This window comes from Drosophila subpulchrella, chromosome 3L, assembly GCF_014743375.2.
Source record: "Drosophila subpulchrella strain 33 F10 #4 breed RU33 chromosome 3L, RU_Dsub_v1.1 Primary Assembly, whole genome shotgun sequence".
Classification (NCBI taxonomy): Eukaryota; Metazoa; Arthropoda; class Insecta; order Diptera; family Drosophilidae; genus Drosophila; species Drosophila subpulchrella.
The window spans coordinates 28,232,633-28,254,682 of NC_050612.1; the positions used below are offsets into that span (position 1 = coordinate 28,232,633).

The window sequence follows — 22,050 nt, forward strand, 5'->3', positions numbered from 1 at the left end:
AGGGGAATTCTTCAACCCCAGAGAGCCGAAAATCTTTAGAATGCTTTTTGAAAGACTCCAGGAACTTACTTAGACGACCTTCAAGTTGCGGCACAGCGAGATGATGACTTGGAAACTCTTTCGGCATCACACACACACACAGCCTTCGTTCCGGCAACGGTGCGTATGATAAACCGCCGGCGAAACCCAACGTTGCGCATACGTCACGGTGTACAAAAGGATGTGGGGGGGAAATCCAAGCGGGGGATGACTTCACATCGAGTGCAAGTGCAAGTTGCGTGTCCTTATCGCTTGGCCTCCAACTTTAAAGCGCTCTCAAGTGCACTTAACTACAATAACACCGCAGAGCGGCGGCGGCGGCGGCAACAGCAGTAAACAAGCTTCACATGTGGCATTTTATTAAAGTTGATGCAACTTAAAATGCATTTAAGCCAGATCCCGAGCTCACAGCTCAAAGAACGTGGCCAACTTTTGCAATTGTGGGACTATCAAACAAAACTTTTGCCAAAGCACAAAGCGCCGGGCAGCCAGCAGGGTGAAAGGGGGCGGAGGCGGGGCTGGTTCGAAACGGGGGGCAGGGATTTTGAGCTGGGAGCAACAACCAAAGTGTCATCATGACCAACATCCAGCAGGAGCAACAGCAGCAACAGCAACGCCAGCAACAACTACTGCACATGAGTTATTGCATTGTCGCCGGCGTCGTCATGGTTGCTCTTCTTCTTCGTCTCCTCCAAAAGTCCCCCCCACGTAGCCCCGCCCCCTTTTGTTGACGCCCCCTTGCACTTCTAACCTTTGCAGTTGCTGTTGCTGCTGTAGTTGCTGCCGTTTTGGTTGGTGTTGCTGCTGTAGTTGCTGTTGTTGCTGATGTGTCTGGTGTTGTTGCTGTTGCCTCTGTAGTTGCTGTTGCTGCTGTAGTTGCTGTTGTTGTCGGTGTAGTTGCTGGTGTTGCTGCTGTTGCTCTTGTTGTTGCTGCTGTTTCTGGTGTTGCTGCTGCCCCCGTAGTTGTTGCTGCTGTGGTGGCCAGCGGTTGCTGGTGTTGTTGGGCTTTCGTCGCGACAGAAGGATTTAGTGCAGCTTAGCGCAAAGCAAGGAACAAAAAAGCGGATTCGGGCAACTGCAACAAGAACTACAACAGCAGTAAGGATACAGGAAGGAAATCAAGAGGACAACTCGACTAATTGAGTACCCAGGGATCTAGCAATTGCAAAACATGATTGAGTATGTCGACAAACAGCCAAAAATAATAAAATAAAATATTGGGGATGTCACACAAGCGACTATGGTTTTGAAATCACTTCTAAACTTTATTTTAGGTGTCTAAAAGTATGCAGTGAATAAAGGATTTTCCTCCCCCTGAATAAATTCATTATACATCTGAGCTTGAAATATATTGTTGCATACTTTTGGACGTCTGAAATAACATTTTAAAGTGATTTAAAACTATAGTGATGTTTCGTGTGTGTAACCCTATTACTTAATTTCTATATAAAAAATGAACGACAAATAGTAAGTTATTTGTAACAAATATTAATATTAAGTCAAATTGGTTCTGAAAGATTCTTCTTTTAAGTATTTATCGTTCTTGAAAATTAAAACTTACGAAGTTTTTGATATAAGAACATTTCTTCTTAGCGGCATGGCTTTTGATTATCTCTCTCCAAGCCAAAGAAACTTCGTTCTTGAATCAATCTGTTGTTTATATCTATCCACAAACACGCCCTTGAAGACAGGGTAGCAAAAGGAGGAGGGCGTCATGCAAATGTTGGAGCTCGTGCGCTCTTGGCTTAGCCTTCAAAAAGTGCGGACACACATTGACTCTCGTCGTCTCGTGTTAAATCTCCTTGCACTTTAGATTCAGATAGATACCATCCGCCCACCCCAGCATCCTGCAGATACTTTTGTCCCGCGCTATTTGTTTGCACTTCAAAAGGATTTTAATCAAAGTTTTTCAAGTGGCACAATGATGCACTCTATATTGCCATCTCCGAAAGTTGATGGTTGCTGCTCCTTGGCGAATAGAACAGACTGAGTGGGATTTATCTGCCGTTATTCACAGTGATTTAATTATCATTTCTTTAACTTGGTTTATTGTTTTTTAACCCCAATGCACGTACAATTTATGATTGCTTTTCAAGTTTGCCAGCACTTAAAGCCACGGTTAAACTTGCTTTTGCTTAGGAACCAGAACAGTGCTGGCTAATTCCAATTACTCCGCGGTGGTGGGGCAAACTTTTCATTTCATTTAATCAGCGGCAGGAACAGCGAACCGCAGCCGCAGCGGAAAACTTTTCATGTTTGGGAACACTTGCCACTGCACTTTGTTCTGCGGTTGACACTCTGTCCCCGGTTCCGGACTGGGATTCAGATAGGGCTAGGGATTGGGATCCCCAGTCCCAACCCCACTCCATGTCCCATGTCCTGTGCCCACTTGTAGCCACTTAACAAATTTTTGCGCTGCGCCGTTTTTCGTAGCTCTACCCAAAGGGGAAAAATCAACCGAAAAAAAAAGGAAAACAAATTTTAACGCCTCCCTTGATTGACTGCCAACTCGGAACTGTCCACTGGAAATCCTCCACTGACCAACTGGGGAACTGTGCAACTGGCCAACTGGTCAGATCCGAGAACGCAGAGAGCGTGTCCCTGACACGAGGTGAGTGCTTAGGCTGGAGGACATTAGTTCTGGTCCTGGCCATCCGTTTCTGGTTTCTGGTCCGAGTATCCGACCATCCGACCATCCTAGTATCATGGCCAGACAAGTGTCTCGTTGTCATTGGGGCTGTGACTTGACGATGATGCTGATGGAGTTTGCTCTCAACGATGACAGTCGGCAAAGTGCACTGGGGTAGGGCACTATCTGAAATCGGAATCCAGAAAGTTATGGGTACGCTTAAAGTATATCTCAGATGCAAAGGCCATGTGAGCGAATATATGGAATTCATTCATCATTTCGTTATATATAGGTACTCTCTATTTTAAAAGTTGTATTTAGATTTTATAGTTTTTTTCCAAAACCTTAACATTTTCATGCTTTGTTCAAGGGAATCATTTTTATCATCTTTGGATGTTGATAATTTTTTTAAGGTTTTCATATTTTTCACAGAGCCCATACAATTTGTATTGTATAGGTAAATAAGTTTTCTTAAAGTTCTCAAAATTGTTCTTGCTCAGAGACATTAATACTTTAATATGGACTATTTTTCAAGTTTTTAATATTTTTAAATAGCTAAAGCTAAAAAAAAATTCGCGTAAATCCCAAAAAATTTTGAGTTTTGAATTAACTTCTTTGAATTAAATTTTAAAACTTTTATATTTTACTTTCTTATCTCCAAAAGACCTTTTTCCATTGATGCATTTGGTTTATTCAAAAATATGCAATCAGCAATCACATTTGTGTAATACTTTCGCTCCAATGACATTCGTTTCGCTTACTGCTTTTCAGCCTGGCTTGCTCACAAAAAACCTGTTAAATAATTGGCTTTTAGCATTTTAAGCGTTTACCCAGCCATAAAGAACCAGGACAGGACCTGCTGCCCTCGAACACTCAACCCACTCGATTCCCATTTGCTCTGGTGTCCATTAAAAGGCAATTTATGCGAATGCCTGAAAGTATGTTAAGTTTTTTATAAGCGGAAACAGATATCAGCGGATGTTCGCCGGACATGGCTAATTGTTGTTGTAATACCCTAGCTGAAGTGTTTGTTATATTGTGTAAAATTTAAATACACGTGTTAGAATTGAAACACTCAATAACATCTAATGAATTTCATTTTATTACATATTTAATATTAAATTATTAACAAAACATTTAATTTAGTATATTTACTTCCAAGAAGGGTATTCAATCCTTCAGCATCAAGTAAATAAGTAATTTTCTTGCTGCTGTAGTTGATTTTTGATTAATCTAAAGCCAGAAAACATTGATAAATATTTGCCAAATGCAAATTCAACGCAGATGGGACAAAAAAGACCATCTTTCAGTGAGGGAAATGATTTCGTTGTTTGCTGATGATTGGCTTTTTTTGTATTTGCCAAATTTTGGTTTGCATTTATAGCCCCCAGTCTCCCTCTCTCTTTCGCACAATCTCTCTCCATCTCTTTCGCACCGTATCGCAAGTGAGGTCTCGGCGTAAACGTAATTAAAATAGTTCGACTATACGAATCAATAAACAAATTGATTATGCAAATTTACTGTTTATTTGCATTCGGCTTGCCATTGTAATTGTCTGTCTGTGTGTTTTCGTTGGCTTTGAATGTGTGTGTGGTGTGTGTGTGTGGGTGTTATCTGTGTGCATGTGTTGGACATTAATAGGTTTTGTTGTTGCCTCTCGGCCCGGCTTTATTTTAGCCAAAATTTATATACATTTAATGCTCAATCGGAGCGGAAATAAAAAGTTAGCAAAAAATACATATTGTTTGTTTGTTGTTTGGCAAAAATCATCGGGAAAAGCGGAAACGGAAAGCGCATGTTTTCCATTACGGTTGCCAAGTGGGTTGGGTCTTTCACGGGGCATCGAAAATTTTTGTAATTGACTTATTTATACTGTAATTTATAAAGCCCCACTGCAACTGCCATAATAAAGTGTTTTCCCGTGTTTCCACCCCAATTTTCTCCCCACACTTTCCCTCATTTTTCCCGCCTCTGTCTGACTGCACAAACGCATTTTTAATTAAACACGAAAAAAACAAACAAAACGCACATAACAATACGACAAAGTAAACAAATTAAAATCAAATTAGTGTTGAACTACATTTTTTTTCACACACAGCTAAAAATACCTCGGTAGGGAAAAAATGGATTAAAAAATGCCAACTTGCGGGGATTTTAAACAATATGCAATTCCGAATTATTTAAAATAGTTCAGGATTAATATAATTATAAATAAAAAGTATTTTCAATGTCCTTATGTCAAGATAATTCAATCTATCGGAGATCCTTTTATGCTTTAAGCTTTTAAGGTTTAAACATTTTAATTCTTTTAATTTGTTACTCATCAAAATAAATAGGTATCAAATAAGGAAAAGAGGAGTAGGGACTTTCATTCTCCTTTCACTCAAAGGTTTTTTTTTTGTCTTACAACCATTTTAATTAAGTAAGGTTTCCGTTCCAAGGACATAAATGACTTCCATATTCCTCGAAAAACTACAATTTCTTGTCAAAACTTCGGCTTCCTTACCTTTTTTGGTGGCAATCTCTTGTCGCCACAGATGCACCGCAGCACAAATACTTATCGCATCAGGTTACCATCATTATATTCAAACACTCACCCTACCTTTTGAGTACCTCCAGCCATCCATTAGGTCTCCGCTCCTCGAGTGACTTCGAAATTCGCTTAAATTGCCTGGGGAAAGTCACGAAGACAGACGCAGACAGGTGGCGAAAGGGGGGGTTGGGCACCTGGTTGCCCCCCCTGACATTTTCACAATGGCAAATTGTTGCATCCGCTTTTCTTTTAGCTTTTTAAATGCAATTTCAACACACTCACACGTGTGCCTTTGCCATTTACATGCTACGATTGATGCCGTTGCCGTTGCCGTTGCCGTTGGTGATGCTGTTGCTCCTTGGATCTCATCCTGTTTCCGGACGATGTTGCTGCTGTTCCTGTGGTTGTTGCTGGTGGTGGTGTTGCTGCTTGCCGACTTCCTGCAACATTGCTCCATCAGAACTCCCATGCTCCGCCTATTCAGCAACAGCTTACGTTGTTTGCTTTCACTTGGCATTTTGTTGCTGCTCGTTGCCCATCTTCCCTTTCCAGGACTCTCCAGCTCCACCCACCTCCTTCCCCGCCGCAAATTGCCTTTAATTCATTTTCCGCAATTACTCCAGGCCACATGGAAGTTGGGAAAGTGGGGGAAACTACTCATTATCATACCATTCCCCCGCACTCTAGACTCCTGTCGTAGGCGCACTTTTCACATTCCATTTGCATGCCTCGGGGGGACAGTTCCGTGTATCCATCTGCATAATGATGAGGGGATTCCAGGACCTCCTTCTGTCGCTCTCGTTGTGTCTCGCTTTAAGCGCATTAAGTGACCAGTGGGCAGGTGGGTGGATGGGCAGGTGTGCAGGTGGATGGGCTGCTGACCGGATGTCTGGCCCCCACTCCGTTAAGGTCAGCGCTGATCAATGTCAATTGCCGCATGTTGGCAGCCGTGAGTTGCAGCAGACGCATGCAATTAACCAGCAGCCAAAACTGGCACTGAAGTGGAAGCAACAGCAGCAGGAGATACTCGTATCCGAACTGGATGCAACAGCTCTGGGACACGCAGATCAAACATTGGGGCGGGATGGGGCCGCATTGGAGATGCCCCTTCGGAACAATGTTTTCTAGGGTCTACACCCCGAAAAATATAGCCTTAGGCCAGCTAGCCTTAACCAGTAAAAAACTAGATATAATTTATGCATTAAGTTTGATTTTAACAAAAGTTAACTCATATTTTTTCTATTGTTTCTGCTTTGATATTTAAGAGTTTGTTTTAATTTGTTTAATGTTTATAACTTTTAATTTATATTTATTCTTTGAATATTCTTAGTTTGTTTTTATTTTATGTCTAAATAAAAATTAAATGTTTGTATTATAAAATTTGCAGTAATGTACGAAGATAATGATTTAACGAGGCGATTAACAAAGACAGAGGATATATTATAAAATTGTATTTGCTAAAAAATTGTAATGAGAAAAATGTTGACCGCGTATTTTTTATTTAAACACATTGTAAAATAATCGTTTTGCTACTCTTTGAAACGATTTATTTATTTAGCTACAAATATTTAAATATATATTAGAGGTTTTTTTATTTAAGATATTTTTTATAACATCAATCATTGCACAGATCAATGGGTAAAATATTCCCCCCTTTTTTATAAGCCCACTGACATATGCTAGAGACATAGTTGTACCTTAACTGGCCATCGCCAGCTGCTTACCAAGGACCCCACTGGCGGACACGCTTCGCATCCTTGGGCTTGGTCGCATCCAAATGTATCTGCATCTGCATCTCCGCCTCCATCTGCTTGGCATCGCATCGCATCGCTCTTGGCCAGCAATGAGATGCACCGCGTAGCGGGAATTGGAAAACTGTTAACCGTCTGAAGGTTGCCTTGTTGATATTCCCAGTCCGAAAAGAGAGTGACAGGGGGGGTCGGAAACTTTGCCGCTTGCTTTCGCTGTGCATTTGGTCGCCATTTTCAATTTACTGACGCTGTCATGGCCGGAAGACAAATGTGGGTGAAGTGCGTCCATGTATGGGTATCCCCGCATGTGTGTTCCACACTGACAAAAAAATAATGAACAATATAAGCAGTGGACGTTTAAAAACCATTTATTTTATATTTCTTAATTTTTATTATAAGGAGTTTAAAAATTCCTTGTGGTTTTAGAAGCACACGTTTCATCAGTACTGGCAAACAAAATACTTTTTCTCTGAGCAGGAAGATATATCAAATTCTTTGTTCTGTACGTAGCAGCAGTCCTGAATTCCCAACTTCTCCTTCGACCACTTCACAAATATATCCCAAGAAATCTTTTTGTTTTGATTGTTGCTACCAACCCAGAATTCATCATTATACTTAAGTTTCTGTTGTAGGGAATTAAGTTCCTCTTCAGTTTGTATGATCGCAAGATATCCGCCGCTCAGACGACATTTTTCAGCAGCTGCATTATAATCTAGCTTAATATAACTTTCGACATAATATTGTGTTCCGCCGATCAGCACATGTTCTTGATTAAGAATTTTTGAACTGTTTCCGGAAAATTGATCTTCCAATCTGGCTTGAAGTATCTGCATTTTTGACTCGAATCGCTTTTCCAGGGCTAGAAGATCGCTTTCCATCTTAGACTGAATTTCCTCCGTTTTTCTCTGCAGTGCCGCCTCGAAATCTTCTTGTGATGATATTTTTTGAGGGTTCATTCAGCAAGTCCAACTCCCTTTGTAGTAATTCGGCATCCAGTTTAATTTGTCTTTCTGTCTCCCTGTCACTTAATCTGTTCAGCATGTTGTTCTGATTGCCTTCAATCGTGTTCAATTTGTTCTGAACTTGAGAAATCTGGGCGAGGCAGAATTGATTGCACTGATTATACTCTGCTCGAAAATTATCTTGAGAGTCTACCGCTGATCCATGAAAAACCAGGAGTACACAGGCGCACAAAATGCCAGTTTGTAGTTTAAACATCTTTAATTTTTTTTAGACCGCTCAAAGAGAACACTCACAACGTACTGAAAATGATCTCATTGCTGCCAAAACAAAGAAATCGGAATCACCTTATCATCGGAAATAATATTTATGAATCTCATCTTGTTTCTTATCAATGCCGGACAGTGTTATGGCAAAGAGATTCGTCAGCTGTAAAATAAATGTATTGCGCGAATTTCAAAGAATGGGGCTATGGGTACTGCCGTTTGGTTTATTTTCGTTATTTATTAATTATTTATTTTAAGTGGTTTTAGTTTAGTTGTGTTTTTAAATATGATTTATTTTAGATAAAGTTTGTGTATATTATTTCAATATGATACAAATCTATAAATATTTTTGTGCAGGTATACATTTTCCATAAGTATTTATATATATATTTTATAAAGATCTTATTTCTTAGAATCTTTCTCTCGTTGTCAAAAAAAAGCATTTTATGAGCACACTTTGTTATACTGATAAGAAAGTTCACGGTTTTTTCGCCAATATAGGAATTCCCAGATGAATTAGTTTGAACAAATGTATTTCCGTAGCATTTGATTCGTTCGTGACTCAGACCAGCAAATATTTTTTTGATACTAATTATACATTTGCAGTTATACCTAGTTGTTTCACAAATGTTATTAAAGCTAACAGGCAACAAAAACTGTCATTTTTAAGTATGAATATTTGGCACCAGAAATAAATTAATTAACATTAAGAATATACAACAATTGACTAGTACTGTTGTTAACACTTACAATATTATATCATTACAATATTTTATAACATCCTTTCGCTGCAATTAAATTGGCAAATGAAAGGCAATTTATCGAAACATAAGTTTGTAATCATTTTTAAATTGAGAAGGGCGACACATTCATCATCCTCTATAAATGTGGGGATTATTGGAATTATGCGGCCTTCGTCAGGTATGCTCCTTTTTTTTAAATTCTTTAAATGATTGATGCCAATCCAGTAGAAGCCATCATATTTCCTGAGTTTTGCTTGGATGGCAGTAAGTGTCTCATTGCTTTGTATGTACGCCAAACTGCCACCCTTTCCAAAACAAGTGGCTTGAGCTGTCTGCCAATCTTGCTTATCATTTTCTTCGATATAATAGTAGCCCATACCGATCTGTTCGAATCCTGGCGGGATCCTTGAACCTGCTGCGGCATCTTCTGTCGAAGTGTTTGCTTTAAGGTCTATCTTCCTATGACCGAGTTCCGTTGTGGAATTAACTGTCTGCATCCCGTTGAATTGGTCTTTCAATTGGGTCAGATCGGATCTCACAGTCTTTAGTGTGTTCTGCTGCTGAAGAAATTGTCCAAGAAGTCTTGACTCGAAACGGTCCAACTTTGTCTGAAGTCCTGTCACCAGCTCTTCCATTTTGATCTGCAGTCTCTCTTCCCTCGCCTCCTGTTTGGACTCACTTTGTAGTTTCAACTTTTCTGGCCTTACAGTTCCGGAGTCAACGCAGGAATTAAGGACTAAACTGGCGACCAAAAAGTATATGTACATCTTAAACATTTTGGATAATTCGTAACCACTCGCAGAGAAGTTTACAAATGTACTGAACACCATATACTTGCCAAACAAACCTTTTAAACCTTTTAATTTTATCAATTCTTAGAAAAAAGAGTTACTGAACTCGAAAAAATGTGAACGAAAACAGAGTATATTGCAGACAACGTGCCTACAATGCGCCAGTATTTTTTTAAATAATATTAAAATTTTAATTTGATAAATTTTATTTTTCTAAAGACTACAATTGCCTTAGTTAAATTTGTGTATGTATTTATGTGGTATTTTTATTTATTTAATATTTTTCTTGGCTCATATCATTATTAATTCGAGTTCCAAAGAACATTCCGAATTCGGATAGGATTTATAAACATCTAGGTCGTCAAGCGAATAAATTTTTTTTGTGACGATAAGCGCACACTATTTTTTGAATTATTTAAACAAATAATCGAAATATCTGTGACTCAACGTACGACGTATAATAGTGACGTATTCTTATTATTCTGGTATTTCACATTTTCAGAAATGAGTTTATGATTAATCAACAAATCATAAAAAAATTCCCATTCAGGAAAAGTGTTACTTTACTTTTTGAATTTTTAATATAAATTCTTATGAGCTATACCGGATGCGAGTAGTTTAGAATTAAACATTTTTTTGTGTTTTAGAACCCATTGAACTTGGGTTGATGCATTTCGCGCAGTGTAAGTGCACATGTGCGCGGTTTCAGAGTGTGTGTGCTGAGTTCTTGCGTGGGTGTACTGGCATGTTGTGATTGCGGACTGTTGCTTCACTTGAGTGGCGGCAAGTCGCAACGCAACTTTTTCGCCAGCTTTTCCTGATTTTCCCCCCCCTACCCCACACGCTTTCCCCTTAAAAAACGTGCAACAGGGTGCTTCTATTTTTCTTGCCTGGTATTTTTCCGTTGTCCCTTTCACTGGGCCACGTTCCACCGAGTTGTTGGCTTTCTTTTGGGCCGACTGTTGTAATTGTTGCTAAAGCAGCAAAACGTCGACGCTGAAATTGCAGTAACTGTAATAACAAAATGGCCCCCGGAGTTGGTCCTGTTCTCCGCCTTTCACCGAGGAAAATGGGAAAAGGCGTCTCTGAGGCACGGGAAATATTTCCAGCTTGACTTATTTTGACTTTGTTCGCTTCCCTTTACGGTCTGCTTTTCCTTCGCTTTTCCTCCGCCTTTTTCGCCGCAACTGAGAGCAAAGTTTATTCAACGCAAAATGTGCAATGTGAAAACGTGCCGCATGTGGGGGTGGTGGGTGGTGGGCGTGGCAGCAGCATTTACTGCCCTTGCACACTGATTTCCTGTTGCATTTCCGGTCAGCCGACGATGAAGTTGCCCCGCCAGAATGTCCTTCACCCCACCATCCACCCACTTTGCCAGCACATAAAACTAAATCGAATTTAGAACACTTCCATAGGAAATTGGAAATTAACTAAAAGTGAGTTATTTGCATGGGAAATTGTTGCCAGTTTGCGGGTGAAAATATGTACATGCACTGCCCGATGCATTTATAAATTTTTACATTTGGCAAATTTAAATTAATTCATAACATTTGTATTGGCCAAAAAATATTCATGCCTTGTGCACTTTCAATTTTAATTTGGCAGCTATAACAGAGCACTTAAAACTAATTTATGCATTTTTCGAAATGCCTTGTAAAGGCATATTAAAATGAAATAATTGCAAAGAGAACTGTATTGAAAGTTTATAATAGTATGATTTATGAGAGTTAAGATTTTTATTTTAACTTGCTTGATTTTTGACTAACTGATTGGTTTTGTTTTAAAAAGTCAAGGCCACTTGGAGAAATAAGGGTGTACTCCCTAGGAACATTATATAAATTAATGTTTAGGTTGTCTTAATTTTGTAAATATATCTAGTCAGTCAGCCAAAAATCAAGGTCTTTAGAGACTTGATTTCCTTGCTTAGATTATTTATTTGTAATACCCAATTCATACTACTTACTATATTTTATTTAAGCATTAACAAGTGGTTTTGGTTAACCTAAAATTACCCTTTTTTAGTTCCTTAGTAGGTCACTATTGTTTGCCTTTACTAAGCTAACACATTTGTTTTAATTTTTGGCTTTCAAAATAAATCTCCCTGAAAGGAATCCATTTAAATGTTTTATGGATTTCGGTGGGCCCACTCATTGTGCTTTCTCCAGATTGTGCTCCCTGTGACCCCGACCCCGCCCATCTTGCGGCTGCCTCCATTGTCTCCATCTAGTTTTTGTGAACAATGGCAGGTGTCATGCAGGTGGAAAAGCTGCGGTGCAAGGCAGTCGGCTGGGGGGCGGTTAACGGGTTGTCCCTTTGTGCATTTTACGCGGAATTACACAGCATAAGCAGCCGACACCCCCTGCTACTCCGCCCAAATGACCCGACCGCAGACTGGGGTCCACCACCCACTGCAGCCCATTTCACCCGCCGCTGCACCTGCTGTTTCTGTTGCAGCAAATGCGGCAAATGCCGCCAGCGACTTTCGTCTGCTTTGTTGTAGAAGAATCCCCCAGAAGAGCCCCCCGTTCCCCCATCCCTCCAGCAGCATTGTGGCCCAAAGGCAAACACAAGCCCAAGCAATTGCCTCTCTGCTCCTGCTCCTTTTGATCCTTTTGCACCCACCTGAATGTCCTCCGCCTCAGCTCAGTTGATTTAAACAGCACAAAAAAGTAAACAACGCACACGGGACAAATGTGGGTGGTGGGTGGTGAGAGCAACTAAGAAAATGCCTGCACAAAAGTAACTCATAATTAAGGTAAGGCAGCCAAGCGGAGAAAGGAGGAGAAAGCGGGGCGAGTGCTGCAGACGGCCTTTCTTCTGCAGCATATGGCAAATGCCACCAGAGTTGCCTACTTTTGGGCTGCACTAAGTTCCAAATGGAACTAGATTCCAGTTCAGTCAACATGAAAATGAATCAGAGATATCACCTAAGATATTCCTAAAATTACAGTATTGGACTTTTGAATGGACTTCCCAAATAATTACTAATTACTATTAATATAAAGAGCCACCTTTCCTAAACTTTTTTATTTACAATTTTATAGATAGAACAGAAATATGTTATTTAAGAAAACGGAACCATTATATGAAAATGAAAGGAATTTTTGTGATCTAAAGTATGATAATATGATGATATTTTTTATGATTCTACAAATCTTAATGAAGTATTCGTGTTTAAAGATCACTAAAACATGATATATGGGTTGTACGATTACACTTCCTATCTAATCAAACTCGAAAATATACAAATACAGTCCTTATTATTAAGAAATATGATGCTCTAAGAAAAGAAATATGATATTTCTAAGTTATAATTTCAAAACAATTAACAGATCAGTAGATAATGATAAAATAAATCACTATAACGAACTGGTTCCTGACTTTGGCATCATAATCTCCCCCAGACAGCCGTTTGTTTTGGCTCAACCGAAAACCCAACCGCGTGGCTCCTTTTGGCCCTGGCTTAAGTCGTCGTCGTAGTCGCAGCTATAGCCGCATATATATATTTTTGATATGCTTCAGCAAACACCTGCAACGTCTCAACAACAATGAGAAATATTGTTAAGTAACTGGGTGGCGGGGAAGAGGGGGCATCCTCGAGTAGTGGATGCAGTTTTTGGTGCATTAGCGGAGTGCGTTACCCCTGCCCCTGCCCAGAAACTCTCGTCCTTTCAGCTCTGTTTATTGTTTATGTTTTTGGCTGGGATTGTTTGCTGGAGATGGGGTTGTTGTTAATGCATGACTGGGGCGTATGCTGCATCCTGTTGCCAGGACATGCAATCTGCATCTGCATTCTCTTCTCCAAGATCGTAGGCAACTTTTGCCAAATCATGGCCATTTCTTTCTTTTATTGCTCCCATATCCTGGGACGCTCTTGGCTGATGTATGTGCAAATTATGCGCACTGAAATGAATATTAATAATGCGCGCAACGCTGTAATCCATGGCGTATGAGTAACTTTTCCATTAAGCGCGAATCGTTTGTCAATTTGCCAGCGCAGATAAATCAGCGCGTTCTGGTTCAGAGGAGCAGCCAGCCGGAGCCAGGATCCATTGCCTTAAGCCCAATTAACCCATTAGGACAGCGGTTGCCATTTGATGCGGCAGTCAGAATGCAATTAAAAAAGGCAAGACCAATGAGCAGCATCAAGCCAGAAGAAAGGGGGCCTGCAATTTCCTGCCCCCACCACTTGCATTTAATTTTTATGTAAGCATCACAGCCCAAGGACGAGAGAAGAACCAGGACCAAGAACAGGACCAAGACCAAGACCAAGAAAAGTAATAACTGCGCATTGCCATTATTTATGTTTATGTCCGCACTACATCATCTTCAAATGTCCGCGCGCCTCCCACGCCCCACCCTCTTGCGGCTATAAAAAACAAGTGTCTGCAGTTTAGAGTGGAGGGTATGGGGAATACTAGATAGTTCCTGGCGATGGTGATGTAAACACTGATTTCACATATATCGTTTTAAATTTGTCAACAAAATCGGTGGGAAATACGCCAAAATAAGACTTAACTATGTTAATAAAGTTGGAAAACATAGTTTTTATCAAATAGGGTACCGATAAGTTAGAATAATTTAGAACTTTCTAAGAACTCTTGATCTGAGAAGTGGATTCCATTTAACAAGTATAGGTAAATGGTACAACTTATGGGTCACAAAATATATTGTCTTTTCTCTTTTTCTAAAAATATAATAATAAATTTATTACGAATTTTTAATTTAAAATAAAAAAATTTTTGATATAATATTAGTAAAGTATTACAAACCATTGACATACACAAAGAACCAAACAAACTAAGGATCATTTGAAAAGGTACATCTAATAACACGACTTTAAGACATGTTTAGCTTATCAAAAACTAGATCTAAGATATATATATTCCTCTTAATTATATTTAATACTGATATATAGTATCGTTTACCATCCCTAACAGATCCCAGGCTGGTTTTCCGTGCACTCCAGTCTTAGACGACGTTTAACTGCCGCCGTTGTGAGTGCCGTTGAACTAATTTCCGTTGCCCTGCGGCAAGTCAGTGGGTTGTGGGTGGTGGGTGGTGCAGCGGGTGGAAGGACGTGGGGTGGGGGTGGTGGCACTGAAGTGGTTCCCAGGAAGGAAGTTGGTCTGCTCCACTCTGGTCTGGCTTGTAAAAATTGCATTCTTCGCGGCCTTTTCTATTGCCCGAGCATTTGTCATTGAGGCGCTCGCTAATTTGACATAAATTTTAAATGCCACGATGTGCAGCTGCGGGGAGCCGGAATGAGATGAAACATCCGGAAAGTTTGAGGGAACTGGGGCACAGAAGAGGGGCTCCCTTGGAACTTAAAAACAACTCTATTAAATAAAGATAAAAATACTCTCTATTGAAAAAAAATTGTAAGGAACATATATAATGAAAATAGTTTGACAATCTTAAAATCTTAAATGAATTATAATCTTTTCAAAATTCAATCAATTATAAACAATTTGCGCATCAACTTATACAAGTTTCTTAACCATAAACAAAGAACTTAACCTCCATTATTCTTTTATTTGCACCCCCTTGTCCACTTTTGTAATCATCTACTTAAAGTTATTGCCCTCGTTTTTCCACTTCCCCTTCCGATTTTCTTTTCTGGCAATTGATAAAAATACTTATTTTGGCAAATACTTATGATAAACATGTTGTAAAGTGTTCGAATCGATTAAGTTCCTTGGAAATGCCCCACCCAAAACAAACCAATAAACTGTATGGAGAGCTGACCAAAAACTTTTGACACTCGGACCAAGGGGAATCGATGGAAATGTTAGTTTGCTCCACTTTCTGCACTTGAAATATAAATTGAAGATACGCAGTACGTACACAAGATGCACAAAGTTGACTTGCAGCATAGATGTTTACCGAATGTCAATGGAAAATATCATTTAAAAGGCATCCAAAATGGAGATATACAAATGGCAAACGTTTCCCAGGGGCAGTCAAGCGATGTAAAAATATGGAGATGGGGGACTGTCCTAAATGGACACACTATATGGTCTCTTGTTAGTCTTTGACTTTGACAGTTGCTGTTCAAATTGGCGGCAAACAAAAAGAGGGGTAGTAAAGCGAAGAAAAGAGTTGGGTTTGAGGGCCATTAAACGAGTCATGAATGAGCTGACCATTAGCCGGGGCATTCTGTAAACTCGGTAATTGACCGGCGCTTAAAGACTGGACCACCTCGTTTTTTCTGTATTTTTTTTTCAGCTACATACTCCATTGTGGGGCGTTACACGTGCGTGCTAGTTTAAAATTTTCCAAAAAAGCCAAAGAAAAAACTAAATAACCGCTAGTTAAGTTTGCTTTGTCATAACTAACAGTTTGCATTCGAGTTTTTGTTCGCAGCCTTTGTTGAAATTTTACAAGTCACGCACTGATTTGGCAATTTGCATGCAGCGACCGCTAGATGGCGCCAGCACGTGCCCGCAGTCGGGGGATTCCCCTTTGCCCTTTTTCACGCACCCAATCAATATTTGCATTGGTTTCGGTTTTAGCAATCCATTTTTCTTCTTGCCCAACATTTTGCACAATTTTTAATTTAAACTTTTGCTGTAAATTGGTTTTCAATGAGCTCAATGCGCAAAGCGAATGCGCAATATTCAGTTGATATGGAAATGCCAAAGGATTTTAGCTGGATTCCAGTACGATTGGCATTTTAGCCAAATTAAATATTTTCCAAATGTGTGTCACTCGATGCGCCCTTCTAATGGCGGAACTTTCCATGTTCAAGTATTAATTTATTGCCAATCTAAATGCAAGGACGAATGCACAGGAAGTGGAATTGGAAGGGGGGTTACTTTTCCTGATGCCAGAATTTCCATTTTCATTGTAAGTCGGTGAGATTCTTTGTAGGATTCTAGCTGGAAAAACAGGAGCGTTTAGGGGTAAATAGAGATTAATAATATGGGTTTTATTACTACTATGCAAATAGTTTTTAATATGTGAGTCCTTTAAGGGTAGGTTATATTTTTGGGTATTTATTTTGTTTATAACTTTATGTGTAACCACATTTTTTGTAGGATTTGATGGGACTTGATCCTTCCATTAACCCCGTTCCTGTCAATCGGGCAATGATATCGATAACAGACGCTTGAACCTGGATAGCTCCTTGTATTCACCCACATGTATTTATACCCCTTAAACCCCCCCCTTTTCCCATCCACCTACAAACGAACTTTTTCATGCTCCATTGTGTTATAAATATTCATAAAGCGCTCCGCCATTTTTCGTTGCGACCGCCGCAACTAAAGCCTTGATTTCTTGCAGTTTGCAACACCCACAGGCGCACACATACGTGTTACCAATACCTAGCCAATATGGCTGAAATAACCCCCCACCCCCTGCATCTCTTTGCCATTTTCACCATTTTCCCACCCCCCTTCCAGTGCCACCACCCACTGCCCATTTAACCGCAAGCCATGCTTCTAATGCCGCGTTGGCATAAATTTAAAGCAGCAGCTGCGGTTTTTCCACTGCTTTTCCTCTCTCGCTTTTCAGTTTTCACTGGGCGGTGTGGGTGGTGGGAGTGTGGTGTAGGTTCTGGGATTTGCTCTCTCCTTTAACCAAGAGGAGAGGAGAAGGGCAGAAATAATATTACAAAAACTAACCCAGGTACGACGGCTTTAAAACCGAAAAAGCATTTTATGCTGCTAATTGATTTTTCAAACACCCAGCCCCAAAAAACCAAAAAGAAAAATGTGAAACCCCTTCTCAATGTTGCGGCTGCCACTGCGCTTTTGTTTGGCATTCAATTAACGGGAATTTGCATTTTATCTATGGATACACTTTGCCACTATATATTTGGTATACCTCTTCGTGTCGCCCGAGTGGGTGGGCCCACTGTAAAAACAGGAATCTCAAGTGCTAAATCAACCGAACAAAACACAACGTGCGATAAAAATGTATTCGAATTTTTGTAGTATGCTAGTTGCCATACTGCCTTTAATTACAACTCTCTTAGCATTGATCTGCGGAATCAATGGGCCAAATGCTCTTTAAAGTACGTCGAAACCAGAAAAATTCCACTGCCCAAGTGTTTGATGGGGAAATAAACCCAGATTCTCCATTGTCGGGGGTTGACTAGTTAGTTTATACTAAAACGAATTTATAAATAAATCTTAAAATGAACAAAATCTTAAATAGTATGTCATTAGATGAATCAGTTTAGGGATATTTAGAAAAATATGATTTATTTTAGAAACTGAATAAAAAACCCGCACATTAATAATTATTCTTTTAAAACTAGAATTTCTCAAGCAACCCTCGCTGAGCATGGAAATCACTTACCCGCTCGTCTATAAACATTGATCTTAACCTCCAAGTTATTTATATGCTGATTATACACACTACTGTTAAAACTTAGTAACCAGCCAGTATTAGTTTAAGTATTATTGGTATGCGTTTAGAGAGGTCTTAATTTGTTTTTAATTTGTGGGACCCAATGTGAGCTTGGGTTATAAAAAACAATCTGCTATAACATTTCCAGTATTATACCTATAGATAATAGTTTAGGTGAAACAGGTAAGACTTAAAAATAAATGTTTCTTATTACCATCATAAAGTTTGTTCTTCATTTTTAAAAATATTATATTCCAGCCAAGAGAAAAAGGTGGAGATGCTACCAACGTAGCCTCACGTAGTACTAGCAATGCTAAGTATTTTCCCAAAGCCCTGATACAAAGCGGAAACCCCAGACTTCGACGCGCCCACCGTTTACTGAGATATGTATCTGGATGGATCTGGACTAGACTGTTAATGATACCACCCCTCCCTAGGCCAGTAAAACATAATGTATGGGGGCAATAACAATTATTATCGCGCGGGGCGGGCGAGTTCATAAAACTCGATGGGCCCCACTTGCGTACATAAATAATACCTGAATGGCAGTGGCATCAAGATGACCAGCAATTGCAGTTGTGGTTTTGTTTTTGGTTTCGGTTTTGGTTTTGGGCTGGAGTTTAAGTCTCAAGGTCGCGTTACACACTTAATTTTTCATTGGGGCTGCATTGTCTGCAGTTTGGCGACGAGGGGAATATTTCGATGCGGTGGAGCCCAACCAACCGGTTCTGCAGCAAAATGATCTTGCTGATCTTCTGGTGCAGCAGCAACAGCTTCTTCTTTACTTTGCCTCAATTTGGCAATGTTGAAGAAGCAACAACAATGCCCGGCGTGACATTGAATTGTAAATTCAGGCGATAAAAAACGTTGAACGCATAAAGTATACGTATGTATAAAGTGTACGAAAAGCGAAGAAAACGAAAAAGCGGAGAGGTAAATAAAATTGTAAGTCGACATCGGATGCATGTGAATTTTTTCTTTTGATGGCAGAAAACCACCGCGGCCATATGTATTAGAGATGATATCGTGATGTATTATATAATAAATATATGAATCCGAAAAGTTTCAATTACGAAATTGAGAATATTATCAAAAATAATTTTTATAATTATAGATTTTTTTTTTATTTTATATCTAATTACATTTGCAAGCTAGATTTTTGAAGTCATCTTTATGAACCTCATTGAGCGATTTTAGGCCGCTTAAGAACTAAGAAACCATTAACCACATTTTATATTTTTGTTAATTTTTCTTCACCCAATAAAAATAAGTGTTAATTATACCAACTATGTATGTTAAATAAAAATGTTATCAACTACTGAAAATAGTGATGTATATTTTGTTGTTGCTTTGCTTACTATTAAATAGTACAACTACCATAAAATATGTAACTTCATTTCTTCCATTACATTATAAGTTAAGCCGCTTAATTCAGGCCAAATATTTATTTTTAAAGATATTTATTCCTGAGATAAGTGTGACTTTCACCTGTAGAAACTTTTCTTTTTTATTTTAGTCACCTGCCTTTTTTCGATAGTCGAAAGACGTGCCAAGCCCCCTGCAAAAGGTCACACATATGCAAACAAAGTACACTTTTTTCGCAATGCCTGGTGTTTTCTGGCCCTTTATCCGTTGTGTACACCCCCTGTGATCCTCCCAACCACCCATTTACCACCCTTTTACCACCCATTGACCCCTGGTCAGCTGCTGCTGCTGCTGCTTCTTTATCCATTGTAAAAGACATTGACATTTTTTTTCTGCCCGTTTGCCCACTTGCTTTTCTCTGTACTTTGTTGTCGTTGTTTAATGCTTTTTATACATATTTTTTAGTCGATTGTTGCTCTTGTTGCTACCATCGCATTACGTCACTTTCACTGTAGTTTGCGGCTTAAGGCAGCGTTTGTTTGTTTGTCGCCGGCATTGTTTGCACTTGTTTTTGGTACAAACAAGCGAATTGCAATAAAAATGCTCGAAATTTATGGTCCACTGGCATACATACATTTGGTTTGGGATGATTTATCCGAGACTTTTGTTCGCCTTGCTTTCCGGCGGCACAATTTATGTCCGTTTACATGGTAAACTTTTGCTGTTTTTACCACTGGTAGTTGCTTTTTGGTTCAAGTTCATCAGTTGTCCGCTGAATTCGCAACTGGAAACCTGGGCTCCATAGTTATCGTCTTTATAAATGCGTCGTTAAGTTTTTGCCAAGTTAGACTCGTATTTTGTAAATACTCATTACAAGTTGATGATTCGGAAAATATTTATTCCAGTTTTATTTCGCTAGTGCATTAGGCATACGCCATGTAAACATTTTGTGCACCCACATTACGCATACGCCCCAGTGGACTCATAGTGTATGCAATCATTGTTGGGGGCCATTGATCGATAAGAATCGGGCCGAAACAGAGTCATTAGTCCATTTAACGTGGCCTGACTAAACAGCTGCGTAATGAGGCTAATTTTCAGTTGCCAAATGTCAGCAAATTCAGACCAGTTATTTGGTTGAAACCATTAAACCATGCGACCTCTGCAAAGTTTGATTTTTATTGTATTTTTTAGAGCCATTCAAGTTCGCACTGTGAGTTGTTTCCATAAACACAAATAGTTTCTATAAGGCATTACTCTTTATATAGATTTATCTGCGGATTGAGGAATTCTATGGCAAATCCTTTGTGCCCGATCATATGCATGTGACCTATGACATCGTGAACTTTGAGGAAATCAACGTTAATCTAACAGTTACAATTCCCTTTCCTGGCAAGCTTCTCATGCATATTTTCGCAAGGAAGCTCTCGAATCAAGTGGGTGGATCTGATCAAACGGACTTGGTCCGCTTGAGGAACCTGGATCTCTGCAAGCTCCTCGATTCACTTCGCAATATAACAGTGGAGGAGATCCAGGGCGAAAGTCTACTGCCCACCACTTTCGTAATCTCTTGTCCCTTGGTTCCTGGCTTCTACTTTGTGCGAAATGGCATCATTGATTCAAAACTGGTGCCTTTTCGAATCCCTGATGGCAGATATGTGGTTTTGTTGGAGTTGATTCAAGTTTATGAGGAAGTTATCAAGGTGGTTTCCTGCAGAATCAAGTTCGCCATGAAGACGCCTCCTGGATATGAGGAACCATCGGTGTTTGAGAGCAGTGAGGAAAAGGATGAAGCAACTCAGCAGTCTAAAGTGGAAAAGGAAGAGTCAAGTTCAGAGGTTTTCCAACCAAGCGAAGATAACTATGAAAAATCAATCAATTAGGGAAAAAAATTATTTTATTATGTAAGTAAATAGAAAGGGTGAAAAATAAAACCAACAGTCTATTTGTTTATTTTATATTATTTTAAGAAAATAAAAAATGTAAGATTCCAGTGAATTTGATATTTTTACTAATACTTTCTGCAGTTTAAAAATAAAGTATTTAAATAACATAGGTTTTTATTTACCTCGTATACACAAACTCTCCTTTTTTTATGATATTATTTCACCCTCGACTCATTTCAAAATCTCTGCAAATTTTTACAATCTTTCATTCATCAAGTTTCTTGCGCCTAATAAATTTTATTATCTACTTCAACAAATCCACAAAAATTGAGACATCTCACACATGTTACAACCACGCCCATTCAAGTTAATTGAAAGGCTCAGGGGCATGGGAGATATACAAAACTTTAAATAAATCCAAGCGAGACAAGCCGACGACAAAGAGCGCCTCAAAGATATTAATTCGATCTAATTTATCTCTTTGTTGACATGTTAGACTTTGTATACATATCTCGATATGTATTTTTATAGGAGTACAACCTTTGGAATGTTTTGAGTTAAGTTGACATTGTGTCGGCATTCTGGAAAGTTCGTAAATTTACATATTTAGAGCAGGGCGAATGTTTCCGGTTTTCAGCTGCAAGATCTTCGTCATCACCATCGATACTTCCACCATGACTGGGCAGAAAAAACTTGGCCTCCGTATCAGTCTAGGTTTGGTTTTTATAC

General features: G+C 39.3%; 1 protein-coding gene across 1 annotated transcript; it reads left to right on the plus strand.

Annotated features, from left to right (window-relative positions):
- The first annotated feature begins 614 nt into the window (after positions 1 to 614).
- Positions 615 to 21,318, plus strand: LOC119552547. Its single transcript, XM_037862166.1, has 2 exons — positions 615 to 707; positions 20,704 to 21,318. Exons 1-2 carry the CDS (start codon positions 615 to 617, stop codon positions 21,316 to 21,318), a joined length of 708 nt encoding a protein of 235 aa, XP_037718094.1.
- Positions 21,319 to 22,050: the final 732 nt, after the last annotated feature.

Excerpts from the sequence above, each read along its gene's own strand:
- LOC119552547 (XM_037862166.1), top strand. The coding sequence starts at position 615 with ATGACCAACATCCAGCAGGAGCAACAGCAGCAACAGCAACGCCAGCAA. Across the intron at positions 708-20,703 it reads TTGTCGCCGGCGTCGTCATG|ATTTATCTGCGGATTGAGGA; the intron begins GTTGCTCTTCTT and ends CTCTTTATATAG.